Raw genomic sequence first — 22,850 nt, 5'->3', positions numbered from 1 at the left:
AACCCATATAGCCAGATCCGTTTATTTATACTAAATACACTAAGTCCCCATCAATTTCCCACACTATGAAGTGCCCCGCCGATGCATTGCACATTACCTGATTGGTCAATTTTGCTCCCAGCGCCGCGTCGCGTCGCGTCCCCTCCATACTGAGTCGCGATCAACCTGGAAATTCAATTAAACAAGGCCGCCATCACCAAAGATTCGGCTCAAGCGATTCAAGTTTGTGGCGACGACGAGGCACTCACTTGGACGTATTGAGCACGATTGCTTGCCATTATCAAGGAGAAGCGGAAATAGAGTTGAAGGACACGTCAATCAACCCGATCCTCCTCGCCTGCCGCCATGTTCTCTTCAAACTACAACCGCATCGACCCAAAGCGGCGAGCGACTCTCGATCATCGCACGAAACAGTTTGCAGACCCGTCTTTCGCCAAGACAGCATATCCGAACCGACTCAACTTCTACGCGCTGCCACCAACAGCCGACATCACGCTTGAGCAATTCGAACAATGGGCCATCGATCGCCTGCGCATTCTGGCCGAGCTCGAAGCCTGCTCTTTTCGCAATAAGAATGTCAAGGATACTTCTGAACACATGGAGCCTCTGCTCAAAAAGTACCTGCCTCTTGACACAAACTCGAGCAACAGCTCCCAGCTTCAAGCACAGCGCCAGAAAGATCACTACAGCCATTTTATTCTGCGACTAGCCTTTGCATCAACCGAGGACCTCAGGAGGAGGTTCACCCGCGTCGAGACTATGCTATTCCGCCTGAGACTGAATGACGATGCTGAGCATAACCGCAAAGAGCTCAAAGAGTTTATCAAGACCCTGAACTTGGACTGGGAAGAGGTTGGCCCCGAGGAGCGCAGCAAGTATAGTGACGAACTCCGAGCCATGGCGGACAGCCGCAAGAAGCAAGAGCAGACCGAGGATGACAATAGCTTCTTCAAGGTTGATTGGGAACGTGTCCCGGAATTGGTAGAGACGAGGAGGGTGTTCCTCAAGGGTGGCAAGGCGTATGTGCCTGCTAGGGAGCAGACGAGCATGGTGGTCGCAGAGTTTACAGGGCGACTAGAGCGCGCCCTGGAGCTGACGGCGCGGGCGCTGCCAAAGCTGGACGAGGACGACCGGTTGACGCCCATTCTGGATCATCTCTCCAAGAACTTTATCACGCCAGATGCTTCTTACAGCAGCAGCACGACCGCCGTTGGTGGAGCCGACATCTCGGCAAGAAACGTGGACAAGCTCTCTGCCAGCTTCCCGCTATGCATGCAGAACCTACATCGATCATTACGGCGCGACGCACATCTCAAGCACTATGGTCGTTTACAGTACACTTTGTTCTTGAAGGGCATCGGCCTGAACCTGGAGGAGTGCTTGATCTTCTGGCGGACGTCATTCAGCAAGCTCACCGATGACCAGTTCAACAAGGACTACAGATACAATGTCCGGCACGCGTACGGAGACGTTGGAGGCGACTCCAACCGACGTGGTGGCGGTTACTCGCCATTCTCGTGTCAAAAGATATTGACGGAGCACCCACCAGGTCCGGGTGAGGCGCATGGTTGTCCGTACCGACACTTCAACCAGGAGAACCTGACTGCCCTGCTACAAGCTGTCGGTATTTCGGACAGGTCGGTCCTAGAAGGTGTCAAGCAGGACAAGGAAGCACAGAAATTCCACTTGGCCTGTAATCGGTAAGTGTTCCCAACAGGTCATCAGTATTGATGGATTCCTACTTGACTCGACAACTAACAAACTCTTCTCTAGTGTGTTTGAACACGTTCATAAGAGCGAGATCAAGCGTGCCAAGGATGAGAATATCATGACCGCGGCCCAGCTAGACACGATTGTACATCCCAACGAGTATTTCAAGCGCAGCTATCTACTTAAGAACCTAGGAAAGGACAGCAGCGTAAAGAGCGAAGATGTGAAGATGGAGGGATAACCCTTCTTTCAATATTCATATAGATAGACGTCTTGCCATTGGTTTTTGTTACTTGTTTCTAGAAATGGTTCCTCTATAGTGATAGGTAGTCCGGACGACAGCCTTGTCACATCACGAGGACATACGTTGGCGTTACGGTTGATGGATGGGATGAAGCATGATTACGGATACACGCTGATGTTATCCGTCGCGAAAACGGAACTGGAAATCAACGGCATCTTGTTGTTCGGGACGGTATTCGGACGTTCAATCCTTTGGCGGCAAGCCTACTTTAGTTGCCCACGAGCGCGTTAATTACAAGTTCCTGCTTAGCTTGGCTGCAGGAAGGGTATCAAAAGGGGGACCCTGACGTGACGAAGTAGCATGTGTAATACGACTTTGATCTGACATGGGAAACCTGAAAATCAAACATTGGTCACGTTGTCAAGGCAGGGGGGCATTACGCTTTGGTCCTGTATAGTAGGCTACAATTGGCAGCGCCAGAGAAATAGCCCGAGGTCTAGAACCTGGGCTCTAATGTGCGACCTGCCTTAGTTCACTGCTCCCCGCTACTGGAGTACCGCCTACGTCATCGAGGCTGGAATTCTCTACGAGGACGGTGAGGATGGAGAGGGAAAACGGTGTTGGATCCAAGGCAGCGGATGCGCTAAATAACAACGGACCTTTCCCGAGCCGAGCCCAGATGAGTGCCACGTATTTCCATTGGTGACGGTTATTCTGGAGGTGTGAAAAAGAAAAAGAAAGAAAGAAAGAAAGACTCTCTTAGCGTTGCGAAAAACTATCCACAAACCCCAACCTCTTCAACAGTCCGGGGTTACCGCCGAGGGAACGTGCCGAGAGCGAGCGGCACAATGATATAATAATGTAAAAAAGGACAAGAAGAAAACCCGAGTGCGCGGTTGAGACTAGTTTAGTACTGATGCCGAGGTTCCCCGGAATGATGTGTTTCTTCGGCGGAGTGTTGCAGCTTGGCTTTCAGTCTTTTTCTCCCCTTTGGAAAACACCAAAGCTGGACGAGGACGACCGGTTGACGCCCATTCTGGATCATCTCTCCAACATGTGCGAGTGCGGTTATCAAACACCAAATGTTTATTGTCAGCCGTAAAGAAAAAAAAAAAAAAAGACAATTAGGTTGACGCGAACAAGTCAAAGTGCTGCTTGTCTGCATTTTACTTTTGGGTCAGCACATATCGTCATGGTGTCTCCCAACGTAAGCACCTCATCTGAACGACGGCCAAAATGCCCACCTTTGCCCCATCTTTTTTGTAGCAGATCGCAACTTGCACAAGAATCATCAGTGTAAAATATATATATATATATATATGCAAAATCAACAGTACACATTCACATTGACAAAGTGGTGATCCATCCAATCCAGAAGGTTGATTTAAATTAACGCCTTCATAAATTCACACAATACAAAATATCTAGATCACAAGCACAATGCCCTCTCTAACCGCCCGCCTCCTCTCGCACCCACAGACCCCCGACGCCTACAAGCGCGCCACCCAATCGCCCTTTCTCCAGCTCGCGGGCCAGGGCCGTCTCCCGCCCACGACCCTGTCCCAGTGGCTGGCGCAGGACCGGCTGTACGCGCAGGCCTATGCGCGCTTCATTGGCGGCCTGCTGTCGCGCGTGCGCCTGCCCGTCCGGTCCGACCGGCCCATCCGGGAGACGCTCGAGTGGCGCGTCGTGCAGGTCCTCAAGAGCTCCCTAGACGGCATCTTGGTGGAGTTGGCGTTTTTTGAGGATACCGCGGCCAAGTACGGGCTTGACCTGGCTGCAGTGGTCCCGGCCGAAAAGGTAGTGGGGTCCAGCGGCGGCGGCGGCGGCAGCGGTAAAGAGTTTGGACCGAATCCGACAACGGCTGCATATGTGGACCTGTTTGATTCCTTTGGCGCGGGCGGCAATGCCAACAAGTCAGTCTTTGAGGGGCTGGTGCTCCTCTGGGCTACGGAAAAGGTGTACCACGAGGCGTGGACATATGCCCGGGACCAGGGCCAGGCAAGTCAGACCAAGGCCGAGGACGATCTCGATGGCGGAGCGTTGAGGAAGGAGTTTATACCCAACTGGACGTCTGCTGAATTTGGCGCATTTGTGGACGAGATTGAGGCGTGTCTGGACCAGTACGCCGAGACGCACAGTGGTGCGGATGTCGATGAGACGGCTTTGAGAGTGTGGAAGGAGGTCTTGCAGTTGGAACAAGGGTTCTGGCCCCAGGTGTAGAGTAATATGATATCAAGCTTTAGATTGACAAGTTCTCATTGCTACAGAGTCGCGTAGAGGTAGCAATCATTTTACACGGTGAAATCCAAGTTTCTCTTACATGTTCTGGCGATTAGTCTCTTATTTCTGTTCTGCAACTTCATTACATAGCAAATTTACAACACGCTCCACAGGCCAGCCGACAATTTTCTTGCACGCATGTAGATGCCGTATTATTTCCTGCCGTGCTGCTTCCTGTCTGATGAAATTGCCGCCTTGGGGGATCGAGTAAGCCTCGGCACATTCCTTCAAACTCAAAAATGACTCACAATAGAACATGGGACCAAATGCATTGACCAGGACGGATGGTGTATTGGTCGTGAAAGCAATCCCGCAAATATTAAGTGAACTGTATTCAAGTATATCCTCCTTGGAAGGTGTTTTGTCCTTGCCAATCCCAGAAAGCTGCGCCATGTGAGGAAGCTGATTCTCCGAAGCACAAGTGGTGAGAACACATGTGGCAGTCAAGAAGTAATGCATCGCTGATGCTATGTTTCCATGTAAGCTCAGCAAGGGACAATAAAATCGGAAGAGCGGCGGTGAAACATGTACGAACCATAGGTATCTTGCAAAAACCACGATCGAGGTAATGGACCTTCTATCGATCGCGCAGCCTGTGTTCCAGTCGAGAATGGATGCATATACAATGGCAAGGAACTATACCAAGACGTCAATCTCTCCTGGAACTCGGACCAAATGTCGCATGACATTGTACTCGTATGTACGGCATTGAGAATCTGACCCAGCAACAACGATATCGAGTCCAGCGGGCATCGAGCCGCCGTGACGGCCAGACTGCTGGACGCCAAGTCCAAGTCCACCTTCAAGGGGCAGCCCTCGAACAAGCTAAACGTTATGTCCTCTCTAAGATAGTTCCAGAATCCGGCCTGGTGCAGTACAGTAAAAGTCCCATCACGAACGACTGCTGGTTGTGACGCTAGAGAGTAGGCACCTCGAAGATGCCGTTGGGGATCGTGAACTTCTACCTCATCAGTCAGATGACTACTCATTCTCTTCAGAGGGTACATTGAATTCAGGAGAGAGTATCGATCTCACCGTTCAGAATTTCAAAGGACCTTAGCAAACACGTAGCCGCCAAAGCGACACCATTCTCGAGCACGACGCTCGACTGATCAAGTTCAATCAAGGATCGAATACAATGACCATGGTAGACCTCGGCCGCCCTCTTCGCGGTCGCGCTGCCCGTGCTCTGCGCCACGTGGATTGCGGACAGGGCAATGATGGCCCCAAGTAGAAGTGGCTGGTCCAGCGCGAGCCGAGGCACGGTGAGCGCAAAGTGTCGAGACTCATCGCCGAGGTCATACCAAGGCGCGACATGGGTAATGTAGTGGTGAAAGTAGCCGGCTATCTCTGGCTTCTCAAGGCACTCTCGGTTGATGGTGATGAGTGATGAGGACGATGCCTTTTCATTTGACCAAGCAGCCTCGCCAGTCGCCGCAAAGGCCACGAAACGACGCTCCGTCGTCGTGCGATCGCAGTAGCGGCCAACTTTGGAACATGGCCCACAGACGGGTGATGCTTCATCACCTACACATGAACATCGATCAGTGTGAGGTCCGGCGACAACAAGCATAATATAGACAACTGACATTTAACTTTTCGTTTACGACACGTGTTGCTGCGGCATCAAGTATTAGCTACGAGTCCCATACATGGCCAGGTAGTCTTCTGGACATCTGATGTTAAGTGCAAGGTATGCAGGAGGCTCGCCTACCAAGCTATAGTGTGTTAGTCTCGGCTTGTACATGGAGAGAAGTGAGTCGCCGTACCTGCTCGGTTCAATGCCCTTGGCATCGCGCCCCCATCTGGAAAACCAATTCGCGCGCGGATACTACGGAAAGACGACACAGGTCAATACCAGTGCTACTGGCTTATCTAGCCAGTAAATGAAACAAGTGAGTCTACAACAGTATAAGCCTCGCGAGAAGTTGGGATCATTGTCTGCAATGGACATGAGAACGACCAGCATCAGAGGGCGCGGTGGAGTGTGAGGCCGGGTCTGGCTTGGCCCCATCGGCGTGTTTTCATAGGCGCCCAGTAGCCCCAAAGTCAATTATTTTCCCCGAAACACCGCCTTTCTGGCCTGCAGGATCTGGGTAAATATGTGAACATATCTAGGTAACCAAACAATGAAATAAACTCCCAGAAATCTTATTTTATTCTTGTTTGGGCATCAGGTATTGTATAAGGTATAATCTTGTTTATCAGAGTTCAGACCTATAGCGTGACACGATGTGGCAAGGAATTCAGAATTGCATACGGAGCACCAGAGGACAAACTATTGAAACCCCCCGATTTCAGCCTTACTGACGTTATTAATTAATTTTATTATTCTTTTCTTTCTTTTTCTTCCCCCATTTTTTTTCATTGCTTTTTCATTTCTCTTTATTTCTTTTTTCTCATTTCTTTTTCTTTCTTTTTTTTTTCCGGTTTTCTTTTTAAGAAGAAATCCCAAAAAGGGTGGTGGACTTTTGCTGCTATAATTATAGTGATTTTATCCAAATCTTAGTTTTTCAACAGTTGCCCTCTGGGCATCCGTAGTTGCAGTATCGTATTAACTCACAAGCGGCGCAACCATTAACACGTATTTTGAATAGATAAAATAGAAACTTGTGATAATAAAAAAAAAATTCATTGGAATGGCTAAGGAGTGGTCAAGCATGCAGATATTACCAAGAACCTGCCGATGTTGGTCATGAAATATATCTGGAGACACTATCAGTGTTGGTGACATTCTCATTGGCCGCGCACTGTTATCTCTCAAGCAAATATCAAACTTCATGTCGCCATTTGAGCGTGGTTGGCGGTGATCCTGCCCTAGTTCGGGCCAGGTTAGTTTTCGATGGACTTTCTATAAGGCTTGATTGAAGTCATAGCTATTACCAAAGCCCCTGTCAAGATAACTTTGCAATGCTCGCTTGCGCGTCGCCCATTCTATCGGGACCTGGACCTCGAGCTTTCCCTGACAATCCAAATTCTCAATGATTGGCTTGATATCGTCAGAAAACTCGAGTCTCATCGGGTTCCGATACCAAGATGCAAAATGAATCATTGCGAGCATAATCCTGACCTGGTCAGTCTTGTTCGGCATCCCGGCGTGCCAAAGACGAAGGTCCCGAACTATGATAGAGCCCTTGGGAATGATGGGCTGTGTAGGAGGATCTCTCTCTGTCTGTTTCTTGAGGAGCTCCTCCTTGATGCGACCACTCGCTCGATCTCCATGTGACCCCTCCTGTTGAGTAATGTTACCAGTGTGAGTGCCGAGCCATACCTCGGTAGAGCCGTTCTCTGGCCTCATGGTGACGAGGGGAACGTTGACCACGAGGGCAAATGGGTGTGACGGATGAGCGAAATCAGCATCCGAGTGCACGGGCTGCCGCTGCGGTTCTGCGCCGGGCAGCGGAGGCATGGCTGCGTTGGCCGAGCAAAAGGTCCATTTTGGCTTGGGGCCGAGAATGGCTGATGTGATTTGTGTCGCAATGGGATCTAGTGCGGCATTCTTAGTAAATCTCCTTGCTGTGCTTGATGGGATGGAGGCTTAGGCTCACTAAGAAATATAGATGGATGAAAATGCTCCGCGACAGGCGGAGGGTCTTGCTGAAGGTTTCCTTGATTGTAATTAAATGGCCCATCTTTGCCACGAGCCTGAAGCACCAGAGCGTCTTGAATCATCTTCTCATTCAGGCGGTCAATGACGTCGTGAGAGATGACATTTTCCACAACGACGAGGCCATCTTCATGGATCGCTCGGACTGCACGTTCGAGGTTTCTCTCATCAAGGAGTGAAAGTTGATCTCTAGTTGGTTTCACAACAGTCGGCTGTCTAGGTTGAGAAAGTTGGATGCGAGTAGCCGTATTCGCAGCAGTGGCAAAAGACCGAGCTGCAATGCGTTGAATCTGAAAACTAGATCGCACGAGCATATTCAAATGGAGATATTGAAGTTTATTTGTCAGAGAGTATGGTAGTTCCTCTTCTTCGTCTACTTCTTCTACCTTCCCTATCCTCTTTTTAATCTTGGCCAGCGGGACAAGATTGGAGAACTTTATAGTGTCATGTAGACATCAATTCACCCAGTCTCATTGGCTGGTTGTCTCAAAGCCGAGCTCGGGTTTTAGCTCCCCATGAGGGTTTCCGATGTAAGCAAGCCAAGGTTGGGGAACTACACACACTGAAGTTACTTCAGCGCTATTGGTCGAACCTATAACCCGAGCTCGGAATATGTTTCCCTGAATGTGATCCATACAGGTCAACTATAGAGCTTCTGCTTCTTAATCCCAGATGATAAATTCGGAATGTTTTAAGCAAATCAGGTGAGATACTAGCGGACTGATTTAGAGTTACCTGCGCATATCTTGTGGCATACTCGCAGTGCGACTTTTTTTTTTTTCCACAGCCAATAGTATTCCTTTTTCACAGCATGACTTTTTCCCATGCCCATTGCCATAGTATGTTGCTGCGATGGTATATGAGCATTGCCACTGGCTTTCAAACGGCAATACAAAAGCTATCATCGCCGTGATCTAGAAAACACCAGCACATGGCATTGATGAGTCAGATACCAATTCTCGCATCTAGAGGAGTGCATATATCAACACTATTGGGCTGCTACTGTAAGCAAGGGTGACAGAACTGAATAGACAAGGTCGTCCAATAGAATCTGTCCATCAGCAGTATCAGTGTATAATAGGCCCCAGCCAGGCGCCAATGCTGCCATCCACGGTCCATTGATCCAGTTATCCTACCCAGACAAGTCAGCAACTTGTTGTCGGGACAGCCGGTTTCGATACCCAACCTTGGAATATTGGCTACGTTTGACGGAAGCGCCGAGTCTGGTCACCGCCGACCGTGTCTTCACCGGCTGGTCGCGGATGGAGCAAGACCAGACTTCTCCACGCCGGTGAAGCCAGCGGTTCTGTCATTTAACAGTTGTCAGTCGAAACCCTTTTGAAGACTAGACCGACTTGCTATGAACGGGACGGGCTGTCATGGCGGATCGCGACGGGGACGATTGGACTGCATCCCCAAACAAAAGCCCAGATGATTGGGGCCCGTTTGATCACGAACGCGATCCGCTTCAGGGTCCTCAAGAAAACGGGGCATTTCTACCTTATCGTAAGATTTTTCACCTTCTAGAAGAATTCGAGAAAAGACCGTTGTCTGGAAAGGCTTTTTAGTCGCGATTCAGGGTGCTAAGAATAGGGGTACTTTGGGCGCTAATGAGATAGCCTCCGGGCCAGTGGACGAATAAGCATAGTGCAGAAGCCCAGTAAGAGACAGATTGGGCAGCGGTGTGGGTCTCGTTGTTCGGGGTCCTTGCAATTTCGGTTATCGTATTTCCAGATTTCAAAATCGTCCTCGGAATATAGGTAGAGATAGCGGCTATCGATTGATGTAGTTCAGGCATTGATGCGAGAGCGAAGATCTCGTGGCTGTGTATTCGCCACCAAGCTCCGTTTACATTCCGGTTGACCAACGTTTGCTTCAGTCACGGTCAATTGGAACAACGGGCGCTATGCTTGAGGACATACTCATGGCATTAGTTATGCTATGCTTGCAGAGTTGTGATGTATCAACTCTTTCCGTCAAACACCAAGTACCTAACCTAGTTGAGTCTTGCTATCGATAAAATATCACCTTGCTGAAAAGACGAAGTGAATAGGTGATGGGAGTTTGTTGTAACTGCCCACAAAAGCGGCACTTGATCACTGACACGTATTTTCACGATCTATATAAACCGTGTTTAATTTGCGTCTGTACACGTTCTTGGCATGATGGATCACAATTTGCATTGCAACAACTCGTACCGTAAGCACAAGCACAAGATAGACGCCGAATAGATTTGTGGCTATCATGTATCGAGAAATCAAAATCACAGTGACACCCGAGAAAAGACCCCTCGGAGGCCTAGTCGGCACCCCAAGCCCCAAGCGCCGCAAGTTGTCCAACGATGCATCGCTAACGGAGCTGCCGCTTACCCCAACTAAGCGATCCGGACTCTTGCCGACCTTGGCTGAATCGGCAGCCGTCTACACGCCGAAGCTTCCCCTCGCCGGCCCCGGCTCCGGCCCCTCCACGAGGGCTCAGCACAACGCAACAGATGGCGCGAAAAGAATTTCGCCAATGCAGCTGGAATTTGATCTCAAAGATTGTCTTTCTCCCAAAGGTTTGACAGGTGCATTAAAGTCGCCTCCCACTTCACCAACTCGTAAAAAGCCTGTGCCGAATAACGACAAGAACATGGCGGCAACCACATTTCCGCGTTGAAGGGATCGTTATAAGTCTGCAAACCATGTTTGATAAATAGCGGGAGGCTGAGAAAACTCATTTGATACCCCGATATCTATAATTATTCTTTTTACTTCTTTCACTGATCTTAACTGCAGTAGCCGCAACATAATATCCTTAATTTGTTGCGTGGGAAATACCATTAACACGAATCAAATGAAAATTTACCTCGCATGCAGTCTTAACCAATGTCGCTTGTCTACAGCTTGATAAGAATATGATGCTGCTTTCCCGTCTTATTCCTCTTCTTTTCTCTCTTTTTTTCTCTCTTTTTTCCCCCCGTTCTTGCTTTGCTTCCAATGAGGCGTGCCGGCCGAAACTGTTCTCGGCCGAGACAGGGACGAATGACACGACCCACTCAGTGAACAAATTCAAGCCGCATATGCGAACCCCCAGTTCGTGATGGGCCCTGGCCTGGATAAGCAATGACTCGATTCTTCTGTGATTGATGAGTAAACAAAAATATCAGGCTTGGCGAGCACAATCTCATTCTCGGGTCGTAGTAGCAGTGGCCGAGTGCCGATTCGCAACACAATTCCACCATTAACTGCATCGAAGACCAACTTATTAGAGGTGGTCACACCACCCGTGATATCCCAGTAGCAACGGCTGATTCAGCAAAACTCTCGAGTCATGATGTATCCAGCGTCTATGCAACGGACATGGTATATACTCGGGGGAGACGAAAAGATTGCATCGATACACCATGTGACAACAAAAGAAAATCACACGATGTGAACCGTATCTAACGGTAAAACTCACAACATACCTGAACGTGTCTCGAGTCAGACTTTCTTGTTTGCCCAGACACTAAAAACAATGATTTGCAGAGCGATCTTTCTTGAACCGCCCGCTGGACTAGTGTACCACGGTGTCGGGAATAGTACCAGATATGCTGATCGTTGAGAAGAAATTATGACGAAAAAAGACAAGGACAAATTTTAATTTTTTTCAAAAAATACCAAATGTATACGTGTAGTATGCAAAGCCGCGCAATGCTAGACAAGTGCATACGTATAGTAGTGTGAATAGGGAACTTTTACGCTTCATGTTGTCATGCTTACCATAGCGCTATTTTCACCAAAGCCCGTGCCGCCCATTGTCTGGAGCACTGTCCCGGCCATCCGAGTTTCTCCTAATCTGATCGGCCGACTTTCCCGTGCTGAAAAAGAAAAAGAAAAAGAAAAATCAAAATGACTTGGACTTCAGCCGCATGATGAAAAGTGCCGTCTTTGGGCATTACGATTTGCAACAACCGAGACCCGCAGCTGAGGTTTTTGGCATGGGGGATCAAGGCAGGCGTGCTCGTGCGTGCACCCGGGGGAGGAATTAGAGGTGGTGAACATTGCCAAAGTGTGAGAGCAGGAGAATATGCTCCGGGAGGGGATCGATCGAACCCATGAAAATTTCCTGCGCCCTGATGGTGTTTTTAGTAAAGTTTCAGACAATCTGAAGCTATTCACATCTTTTTTTGCACTCTTTCCGGCGCGCCATGTGGTTGTGCTTAATCCGTTTCTGGGTTTAGGCCGGCTTGACGAGCGATCCCGTCCTTGGCAACGGTTGATCTGTATAGAGGAATCCGATCCATACGTAGGACTCCACATTTACCCGCGATCTGTTCCATTGCCCGGGGATCGAAGAAACTCAACCTCTCACCTTTTAACCCACTCACCTTACCGCCTGTGCAATTCCCATTGTGTCTTGCTTTTTGAACTGTCAGGCTGTTCAAGCTTCAGGCCTCCACGTTGCCTGATTTACTTTATGCTTCCCGCGATCGTCGCTTGGGTTTTAGGCAGTGCCCAATGCAGTATGTATGTATTATGTAGCCTTACGAGGAGACAGATAAAGATCAGAATGGTCGGGATATCCCCTCGACAACCTCGACGATCTCACGTTTCACCATCAGATTATGTATGACTCCATGGATGTGCAGATCTGCACACATGTTGGTGTGCATATTCCGTAGTACCATACGGCAAAAAGTCTACACACGTCAGCGCATGACAAAGCATATGATGAAAAAAGCATTCCGCGGGAAACGGCATCTCTTGTTTAGATCGTGACGATTCGTGTAGTTCAAGTTCCAGCGCTGGTCCGGAGGGGTGCAGATCGAAGGAAAGAACATACTCCACGAGCCTTGCCCAGGACGGAAAGCCAATCCTTTTTTGATGATATTGACTTGCACGTATGTCCAAGGTCATTTCGGTCATCTGACCATTTCCTCACCGTTTTCTTATCTCCCGCGCGTACGCTGCCTCGTGTCTCGTGACAGTTCGAGACCGCGGCATTGTGCATCTAGGGAGAAATCTTTAGCGCCCGGCCGTTCACCTCGTGAAAAAGAAAAAGGGAGACCGCTGGCGCCAATATAGTCTAGTCCTGTCAAAAGAATTAAGATGCAAAGTCGGGACCCTTGAAAGTGTGGAAAGTTGACTTTGACTAAAGTAATAGGTATAACTCTCGTTTTGACGGATAAAAGCATCAGACCCCGGGACCTCCGGTTTGACGGCTATTTCCGGTGGGCTATAGGAGGCAATTAGGTCTTGTGCATTTTATTTAATTAAACCTATATAGCTAAATCCGTTTATTTATATTAAATATACTAAATCCCTATTAATTTCCTATATAATAGCACCATAATTAATATAAAAGATATTACGAATAGCTTCTTTTATTATAATATAGCACCTAATATTAAAGGTTACCTAAAACCCTATATTATTAGCTAGGGCACTTTAATTAAAGGTAATTAAAGCGCTATAATAACTATTTAGGCGATCGCTAATAAAGCTGGCTAAAGCGCTATAAAGCATGCAATTATAACGGGTGCTACGGAAGCTATAGCTAAAAATATAAGGCAAATAACCGCTAATATAGCTAGCTATAGCATATTAAAGCAAGCTTTAATTATATTAATTCCTTGCTTAAAAGATTTTAAATTTAAAATCGATAAATTAAAATTTTTAGCAGGAATTTTTAATTATCGCGTTTATATAATATTATTTAAGCTTAATAAATAGGCCGCTAAATAAATCGCAAAAACCCTTATTTACCTTTTAAATAAAAAACTTATTATTATTATAATTTTGGCTATAATTAATAATAAAACGCTATTAATAATTATAAAATATTATTTAATAAATATAAAAATAAAAAATATTTTCCGCCGTTAATTTAACTTTATTATTATCGAAAAAAGGCAAAAATTATTAAAAAAATTATATAAATTCGATTATAATAGCAAAAACCTAGCTAAATTTAATACCGAATAAAATTACTATATATAAAAAAGCTATAACGCTAATAATTAACGCTTTATTTTAAATAATTAAATTTAGTTATATTTAGGAGCTATTAAAAATAAAGCTTTAAAGTAAATAAAACGAAAAAAAAATTAATTAGCCATTTTTTTAAAAAGCGTTATATTAGGACTTATATAACTCTAATAATCCTTTATAATTAAATTTATAAGCAAAATAATAATTAATAATAAAAATAACGCTAATTTATTATTTACTAATAATAACGGTTAAATTAACGGCGAATATTAGTATTATAGTAAAAAGGGTTATCGGCGAATTAACTATAAATCTAAAAAAATGCGATAAAAAAGCTATAAACGAATAAAATTTTAATTTTACGTAATTAACGTAATTACCTATATAATTAAACGCAATTATACGATTAAGCGCAAATAAAAGCAATTACCATAGGCGTAATATAGGTTATAGCCGGGGCCGGGGAAGCGCGTCTATAGGCGTACTCCGGGGCTCCTAATAATTATTATTAATTATAATAAATAATAATTCCTTTTATTAATTTAAAAACGCTAAAATTATAGAATTTTTTAATTAAAATAAAAATTAAAAAAAATAAAAAATAGCTTATAATTATTATACGCGGGTTGCTTTTAGCGTAATTAAATAATTATAAATTACGCTTAATAATAAGCGCTATAAACCTGCTAAATAATGCGATCCGTATATATAAAATAAAACGAATTATTATAATTTCTTTATTTTAATAGCTATTTAAACGCTAAATTTACGCAAATAATAGCTATTAAATATAAGCGCTAATATTTATATTATAAACGATAAAACTAATTTTATCGCTAAATTAGTTATTAAACTAAATAAATATAATCGGTTATTTATTATAATTAAGAACGGTATAATATATTTAATAAAATATAGCTAAATATTAACCGTATAACGCGGTTTTAAAAGCAAACGCCAGAAATTAACGCTTAAAAAGTATTATTACGTTAAAAATTTCCTATTAAAAATAATTTTTAATAATAAGCTATATAAAGCTAAATTTAAAATTTATAATAATTTTATTAAAACGCCTAATAATAAAGTATTAACTATTATTAATATAACTAAAAAAAAATGGTTTTTATGGCTATATAGGCAAAAAAAACCATTTTATATATAAGCTTTAATAGTATTAAACGGATTAACGAAGCCGTTAATTAAATAAACGATTTTATAATATCGTCGACTAAGCTATCTAAATAAGGAACGGCTAATTAAAACGATTAAAGCTATTAAAGGCATTAATTTAAATTTAAATAGCATTTTTATATTAATATGCGATATATGCGATAAAGCTAAAAGCGTTCGGATCGATTTAGCAGATTTAATACGTATTCGCGCAAATTTTGCAGCGATTTTATTATAAATTAATATTAAGGAGATTAAACCCGTTAATTTAAGTAATAATCGTTATTTTGCATTAATTAAATACCGTAAAATTATAAAATTATATTTTATCGATGCTTTATTTAAAAAGATTTTATAAAGCGATTTTTTTAAATATATCGCTTAATTATAATACGAATTCGGGAAAAAAAGGCGCCGAATTAAAGCAATTCGCATTAATAAAATTAATAATTTTGGCGGCGGCTTTTTTAATAACTATATATAGCAAAAAGGTATCGAATTAATTATATTAATATTAAATAACTAATATTAAAACGGTGCCGTTAAGCGCGTAATTAAAATATTATAAAATAATACGCGCGCTATTTATATTTAAATAAATATTTTTACGGTATTTTAAGATAAAATCTGTAAGGCACAAATTATCGTTTTAAACCGTATAATATTTATTAAAAAAAAACTAATTATTTTTTAATAGCGTTAAAAAAATAACTTCTAGTTATAAAATATATTTAATCGCCTATTAGTTAAGCACCTTAAAATTTTTAAATCGCGTATTTTTATATATATTTTAAAAAAAAATAAAATATAAGCTAAAAAATTGCAGGCAAAAGCGCTAAAGGGTATATTTATAAATTACGCTAAAAAATACTTATATAAAATATATATATTAGATATAGCACGTTTTATTATAATTCCCTATATTATATTTTATAAAAATTTTAATAAAAGCGCTAATTAGCCCGATTTATTAAAAATAATTAGATTACTTTTATAATACGTTTAAAATAAGCTGCGATATAGGATTTTAAAGCTAATTTATTATATAAAGCCTTGTAATCCGAATATAATTAAAAAATAAAAATAAAAAGCGCGGCGATTTAAAACCGGCTTTTTTTAAATATAAATAGCTATACGGTAAAGCATAATTAAATATGTTATAATATATATAAATAATAATTATAATTATATTATAATACGTTAAAGCTTAAATAAATATATTTACGTATATATAAATATAACTATAAAAAATAATTACTACGTTTTAATTAATTTATAGGATTATAATTAGGATAATAAAAAAAATCCGAGCTTTAAAGGCGCGCTATTAATTACGCTAAATAAAGGCTTATATAATTATTTATTATTAGTTAATAATAATTTATTCGAATAAATATAAAATAAATACTTAATATTAATTATTAAATATAACTTTAATTTATTATTAATTAATTAAGCAAAGAATATATAAAAATAGCCTAATTAGCAATAAGCTATAGCAAAAAAAATTATTAAGCTATTTAAAAAAAAACGTTCGAATTCCTTGATTATAATAATTTTAAATTAAAGCAAAAGCTATTAATTAAATTTAAATAAATATATAAAACTAAATATAATTCTACCGGTAATATAAATAAATAAAAGGTACGCCTTATAGCTTAGGGCTTTATTTAAACTTTTGGAATTAATTATAAGGAAATTTTTGTTAATATAGCTAAGCAAATAAATATCCGCGTTTTAATCGCGATAATTATAATTAAAGGCTAAAAGATTTTTTAAATCGATTTTATTATAGCCTATTTATTAGGCCGGCTTAATAAAAAGATTTATATATGCTAATTTTTATATTTAAGTGAATTTATATTTTAATATTTTAATATTATATAATAATATAATTATATTTTTAGTAATATAATTAGGCTATTATGCCTTTTATATAGCTTAAAGCAAAATGGCTTCGAATAATAATAAAAAATCAGGGAGGAATTAAAAAAGCTGGGCTTTATAAAACTAAAGACTAATAATGCTATTTATTAAAATAAGGCTAATAAAACGGTATTAACTTTTTATATAAACGATTTTATAATTATATATGCGAATACTAAAGCTATCGAAAAATTAGTTTAATAGCTAAATAAATAGCTAAAATTATAATACCTAAGTGCCGTTAAGTGGTATTTAGGAATACGTATTATTTAAAAGGAAAATAATAATATTATATTATTATAGGATAGGTATTTAGATTAAATATTTAAAAAACTCGGATGCTAAAATATTAAGAGTGCTGCTACTCTTATTAATCCGGGATTAATGGTAGTAACCTATAAATTTAAAGGCTACGTTAATTAGTGTCAGATAGTGGATTATGGTTCCCATATACTAGGGTGTGCTTAAGCATACGGATTAACCCTATAATATTTAAATAGATATACGGGACCTCCCGGGGATTAGCCGGAGCCACCTAAATAAGCGTACACCTTATTAAAACTAAAAGGCGCAAAATATAAATTAATATATTATATAATTAATACTTATATTAAATTAATTTAAACTTTAATAAAAAAGCATTACTTTAATTAATAATTAAAAGTCTTAGTGCCTCCGCCGAAGTTACGAAAATAATAACTACGAAAAAAGCCGGAATCGGCCTAATAATATCGTTAAAAATAACCTCCGATTAAAATAATTAGAAATATACGTTTTAAATCTAGGCATAAATTACCGGATTAATTAATTACCTTAAAAATAAAACGATTTTAATTAAAACCTTAATTAAACCGGATATAAAAAAAACCAAATATATAAAAACCGCGGCAGCGATCTTTAAAGTTATAAATAAAAGCGACGATCCGAGTATTTAAAATAAAAAAAACGGGGAATAAACGATAACGGATTTTACTAAAAAAGGTTAAAAATCGTTTAATTTTAATTATAACTATTATAAAATAAAAAAAGCTATATACGCTAAGCAATATACGGCGATTAAAAAGATTACAAAATAAATAATTATTACGATTTTTTTAGATTTTTTCTTTATATACTGCTTAATTAACAAGCCCTTATATAAATAATATAAAAATCTAAAGGCTCGCTATAGCAAATTAGCTATAAATAATAAAAAAAAAAGCAAAAAAATAATATTTAAAAGCTTTTAAGCCTTTAAAAATATTAAAAAAAGCTATTAATTAGGTTAATAAATAAAAAATAATTATAGCGAAAGCTTAAATAAAGCAAATAATTAAAATATAAAATAATTTAGCTTAGGCTATAAATTTTTTAAATATAATTATTTTAATTATATTATAATAGGCCGCTTTTTATTAAATTTATAAAAAATAAAGCATTTTAAATAGGAATTTAAAATATCGGGTAATAAATAACGATTTCCGTAAAAGCTTAAGCATTTAATAGCCGATTAGGCTAAAAATTAGGAAAAGCGCTTTTATAATTTACGCTAATAAAGCTAAAAAATAGCCTTAAAACGGATAAAATAAAAACGCTTATTTTATTAAAAATTAAATGCTTTCCCGATTAAATACGGCTGGTTTACGTAAAAAAAGGGGTAAACGAATTATTTATAATAAAAGGTAAAAGGATATTAAATATTTTATTTGTTATTTTTCTTACGCTTTTAATTTATATTTTTACGTATTCCTAAAGAAAGCCTATTTAAATTTCGTTTTTAAAAATAAAGTATAAGCACGAATAAATAAAGCCCTTAAAAAAACTTTAACCTATAAAAATAAGTTTATAATATAAAAAGGATTAAAACCAGCCGAATTAGCATACTACGAATAACTAAAAAAAAATCGTTCCCGATTAATATAAATTAATAAAACGGACGACTAATAGCAAACGTATAAAATAATTTTATAATATTTATAAAAAATTACCTTTTATATTATTTAATTATTTTAGATTTAGCGATAACGATTTTAATTATAAATATAAAAATAAAGCTTATTAATTATAAATAAGCTTTTAATTACGATTTTATCTAGTTAGGCGACCGGAAATTATTTATTTACGGGTACGGTATAATAATTGTATAATTCGGATTTAAAGTATTATTATTAAATAATATAGCCTATTATCCTAAATTACTAATTATATTAGTATTATTCCGTTAATTATAAAAACGAAGATATTATTAAGATAATAAAAACGACCTTATAATATTACGCAAAAAAGATAGATTTTTAATTAATATACTTTAAAACCGATACGGATAATACGTTTTCGAATATAAATTTTACGAATTATTTTTAGCGTTATTTACTATTTACCGGAAAAAATATATAATATAGATAAAAAGGCTATTATTAATTAGGGAAGCTATACGATAGTACTATAAAATAAAATATTTAAGCCCGGCAGCTTTCGAATATTTTATTTATTTATTTTAAAAGGTGAAAATTAAAAGACTAATTATAATAAAATATAAAGCCTGCGCATTTATAAAAATTACGCGCTAATTACGGCGAGCGCTACGGCTAATTAACGAAAATTATAGCGAACGATTGGCTATAAATTTTTATAATTATACTAAAAGGATCGAAGACTATATATCCTAAATACTAATCACCTATCGGTAAACGGGATATATATAGGATTATTATTTTACGGAAAGGATTGCGGTTATATTAATTAACGCTTTCCAATCGTTCCTAGGCATAATAGAAACTTAATATAATATTAAAGTTAAAATTATCGAATACGATAACGAAATTATAAAAATCAAATAGGTAATAAAAAGATATTTTAAAAATAAATATATTAAATTCGAGCCTTTAGCATTATATATATAAGCCTAAAATAAAGCTGCCGAACGCTTAAAAGGTATAATTAAAAAAAAAGAACGGGTAATACGCATTAGCGCAAAACTCTTTTTTAATTTTGGCCCGAAATCGGCAAAACCGCGGTATATTTATATAATCGTACGCCGAATTATAATTCCCGATAGCGCATACTATATATAAAATTTTATAAAGTAGTTGCGAAAGCAAAAAGAGTTCTAAATCCAAGCTATAAGCCTAATTAAACCTATTTTAAAATATTCGGATATAAAGCGTACGCAATAACGCTAACGGCATAATAAAAATTCGGCCGTTTATAGCGATTAGCACCTAAGGCATAGGTGGGATACTTAATCGGATATAAATTATCTAATATTTATAAAATTTAAATTCCTAATTAAAATAAATTAATTAATATAAAAAATATAATTATAAATAAAAAAAATTATGCGACGGAAAATAGGATATATTTAAAAATAAGCTTTTAAATACTGATACCTAGCTTATCGCCGATTTTGTAATTAATTACGTAATATTTAAAAACGAGATTTTATAAAAACCAAAAAATAAAAATACCGCCGTAAAGGATATTTTACTAGGCGATAATTAAAATAATTAAAAAAAAAGTGGTAATTAAAAAAATAAAAAAGTAACGCTAAATAGAAAAAATAAATAATACCCTTTTACTATAGCGAAATTTACCTTTTAAATTTTATTATAAATACCTTTATTAGCTTTATTAATATATAGTATAAAGGCGATTACGATTAAAAATACGGCGCTATTAAAAAAAGGACCTAAAATAATCCTATAGCAAATAGCTTTTTTAGCTAGTTATAAAGCCGTTCCTAAAACAAAATAAGGCAATAATTAAAACGATAAGGCGAAGCTAAAATGCTCTTTTTATTAAAAGGTAAAAATTTATAAAGCGGAAATCCTAGCTCCCCCTAAATAGCACTATAAATTGCATTATTATCCGTTTAGCAAATTATTCCTTTAAATAAAAGCTAATTATTTATAAAGTTACAAAAATATACGATTTTAGACCGAAATTAGTAGGAAAAATCTACGAATAAAAAATAAATAAATCCTTAATTATATATAAATATACGTATATAAATTCGATAAGCACGGGAGATTCTAAAAATATAAAATAAAATTCGTCGTTTGCGATAATTAATAAGCGAAATCCTAAAACTAAAAAACCTACGCGGCTATATTAGCTAAAAAATTATTTTGCACCCTAATCGCGATTATAGCGAAATTCGACCTTAAATTAATATAATATAATATAGTAAACGCGTTTATATACGCTTTTATTAATTAAAATATATTTATAAAAATACCGGATAAATATCGAAAAAAAAACGCTATATTATTATTAAATAAAGCACTCTATAAACTACGGATATTACCGCTATTATAATAAAAAAAATTTATAAAAACTTTAGCCGAAATCGGTTATATTTAGATATTATATAAGCCCTGCGCATTTATTAAAAAAGGAGTGCTAGTTTTTTTTTACGTTAACGATATAATTATCGTATATAAAAATAAAAATAAAAAAGCTATTAATTACTTAATATAGTATTTTATAAAAAAATATAAAATTAGTAATAGCGAGCTAATATAATGGTTTTTTAGAATAAAAATAATTAGAAATCGTATATCCAAAATAATCTAGCTCTCCCAAAAGGCTTACCTTAAAAAAATCGCTAAGCTTATAAATAAAAAAAAATTTATATAATACTAATAAGCTGCGAAAAACTTATACTTTAATTAATTATAGCGTTTCCTTACGAAATACAGAAATATTAAAAAAAGATCGGATTACTGCTATTCGCGGCTATATTTATAAAACTAAATATCGTATTCGTAATAGCTAGATTGGCTCGATTCCTTAATAATCCAAGCTAAGCATATTAAAAAGCTGCTAATCGAGCTTTAATTTACCTAATTAACACTAAAAAACTTTCGCTTAAAATTGGAAAATCCTTTAATTTAGTAATTGCTAATAACGCATTATTTGCCGATAATAGTATCGATCGCAAAAATACCTAAATATTTATTATAAAGCTATTTGGAAAATTAATTAGTTAGCAATTAAATAAATAAAATATAATTATTATTTTTATTATAAAAGCTAAATTATTTGTTTTAGCGTAAATTGCCAAAAAAACACTATTCGTTAACCAATTATTAAAAGAATTATCGATATAATTAGATAATAATATTATTATTATTAAATATAATAATAAATAGATTATTAATTTAATTAACGCCGAAATCGCGTTATTAAAAATAAAGCTCCGTTATATAAATATCTATAACTATTAATTACGATAAAAAGCCTAAAAAAAAAGGATTAGAGTTATTTATAGATTTTTAAATAAAATAATAATAAATGGATTAACGAAAAGCTTGCTAATAGGCAAATAGCAGAACTTTTTGTAATAAATAAGATTTAACGTTATTTATCGTAATTAAAACGAATAGCTTTAAAAAAAGCTATATTTTGCTAATTAGCAATTTTAATTTAAGTATAGCTAGATTTACGATAAATCGTAAATTTAAGGGGGTGTGTTAGATAGTAGATTATGGTTCTTATATACTGGGGTGTGCTTGAGCACACAAATTAACCCTATAGTGTTTAGATAGATGTACAGGACTTCCCGGAGATTAGCCGGGGCCACCTAAATAAGCGTATACCTTATTAAAACTAAGAGGCGCAAAATATAAATTAATATATTACACAATTGACACCTATATCAGACCAGTTTAAACTCTAATAGGAAAGCACCACCTTGATTAACAATTAGGAATCCAAAAATTAGTATTTTAAAAAGCTCGGGAAAATAAATTATATTATAATTAAGCTGCGCGTAAATATAGTATACGCTAATAAGGTGTAAACGCGCTTTATAAATAATTTATCCCCTAATTATATTAAATATTTAAATAAGGTGCTATAATACCTTTAAGGCACCCGTATAAAGGGGATAAAATATATTCGATTTTATCGCTATATTAAATATAAGGAATTAAAATTATATATTTATATTAACGCTAATTTTATAAGCGATAAA

At 37.7% G+C, this 22,850-nt stretch overlaps 5 protein-coding genes across 5 annotated transcripts; 3 read left to right on the top strand and 2 right to left on the bottom strand.

The window, feature by feature from the left end:
• Positions 1–345: 345 nt before the first annotated feature.
• On the top strand, positions 346–1,951 carry PFICI_10821 (DNA primase large subunit; the record flags this gene model as incomplete). Its single annotated transcript, XM_007839402.1, has 2 exons — positions 346–1,700; positions 1,774–1,951. 2 exons carry the CDS (start codon positions 346–348, stop codon positions 1,949–1,951), a joined length of 1,533 nt encoding a protein of 510 aa, XP_007837593.1.
• Positions 1,952–3,394: 1,443 nt separating this feature from the next.
• PFICI_10820 (uncharacterized protein) lies at positions 3,395–4,177 on the top strand (the record flags this gene model as incomplete). The annotated part of the gene is made up of 1 exon (XM_007839401.1): positions 3,395–4,177. The coding sequence occupies one exon, from the start codon at positions 3,395–3,397 to the stop codon at positions 4,175–4,177; it is 783 nt and encodes a 260-aa protein (XP_007837592.1).
• Positions 4,178–4,297: 120 nt separating this feature from the next.
• Positions 4,298–5,810, bottom strand: PFICI_10819 (uncharacterized protein; the record flags this gene model as incomplete). The annotated part of the gene is made up of 3 exons (XM_007839400.1): positions 4,298–4,704; positions 4,773–5,198; positions 5,273–5,810. The coding sequence occupies 3 exons, from the start codon at positions 5,808–5,810 to the stop codon at positions 4,298–4,300; spliced, it is 1,371 nt and encodes a 456-aa protein (XP_007837591.1).
• A 1,278-nt stretch (positions 5,811–7,088) lies between these two features.
• On the bottom strand, positions 7,089–8,158 carry PFICI_10818 (uncharacterized protein; the record flags this gene model as incomplete). The annotated part of the gene is made up of 2 exons (XM_007839399.1): positions 7,089–7,723; positions 7,786–8,158. 2 exons carry the CDS (start codon positions 8,156–8,158, stop codon positions 7,089–7,091), a joined length of 1,008 nt encoding a protein of 335 aa, XP_007837590.1.
• Positions 8,159–10,088: 1,930 nt separating this feature from the next.
• PFICI_10817 (uncharacterized protein) lies at positions 10,089–10,502 on the top strand (the record flags this gene model as incomplete). Its single annotated transcript, XM_007839398.1, has 1 exon — positions 10,089–10,502. One exon carries the CDS (start codon positions 10,089–10,091, stop codon positions 10,500–10,502), a length of 414 nt encoding a protein of 137 aa, XP_007837589.1.
• Between the last annotated feature and the right edge of the window lie 12,348 nt (positions 10,503–22,850).

This window comes from Pestalotiopsis fici (assembly GCF_000516985.1).
Source record: "Pestalotiopsis fici W106-1 unplaced genomic scaffold PFICI_Scf_8, whole genome shotgun sequence".
In the NCBI taxonomy this organism is placed as follows: domain Eukaryota; kingdom Fungi; phylum Ascomycota; class Sordariomycetes; order Amphisphaeriales; family Sporocadaceae; genus Pestalotiopsis; species Pestalotiopsis fici.
The sequence above is the reverse complement of the archived record's forward strand: the minus strand, read 5'-3'. Positions and strand labels throughout refer to the sequence as shown.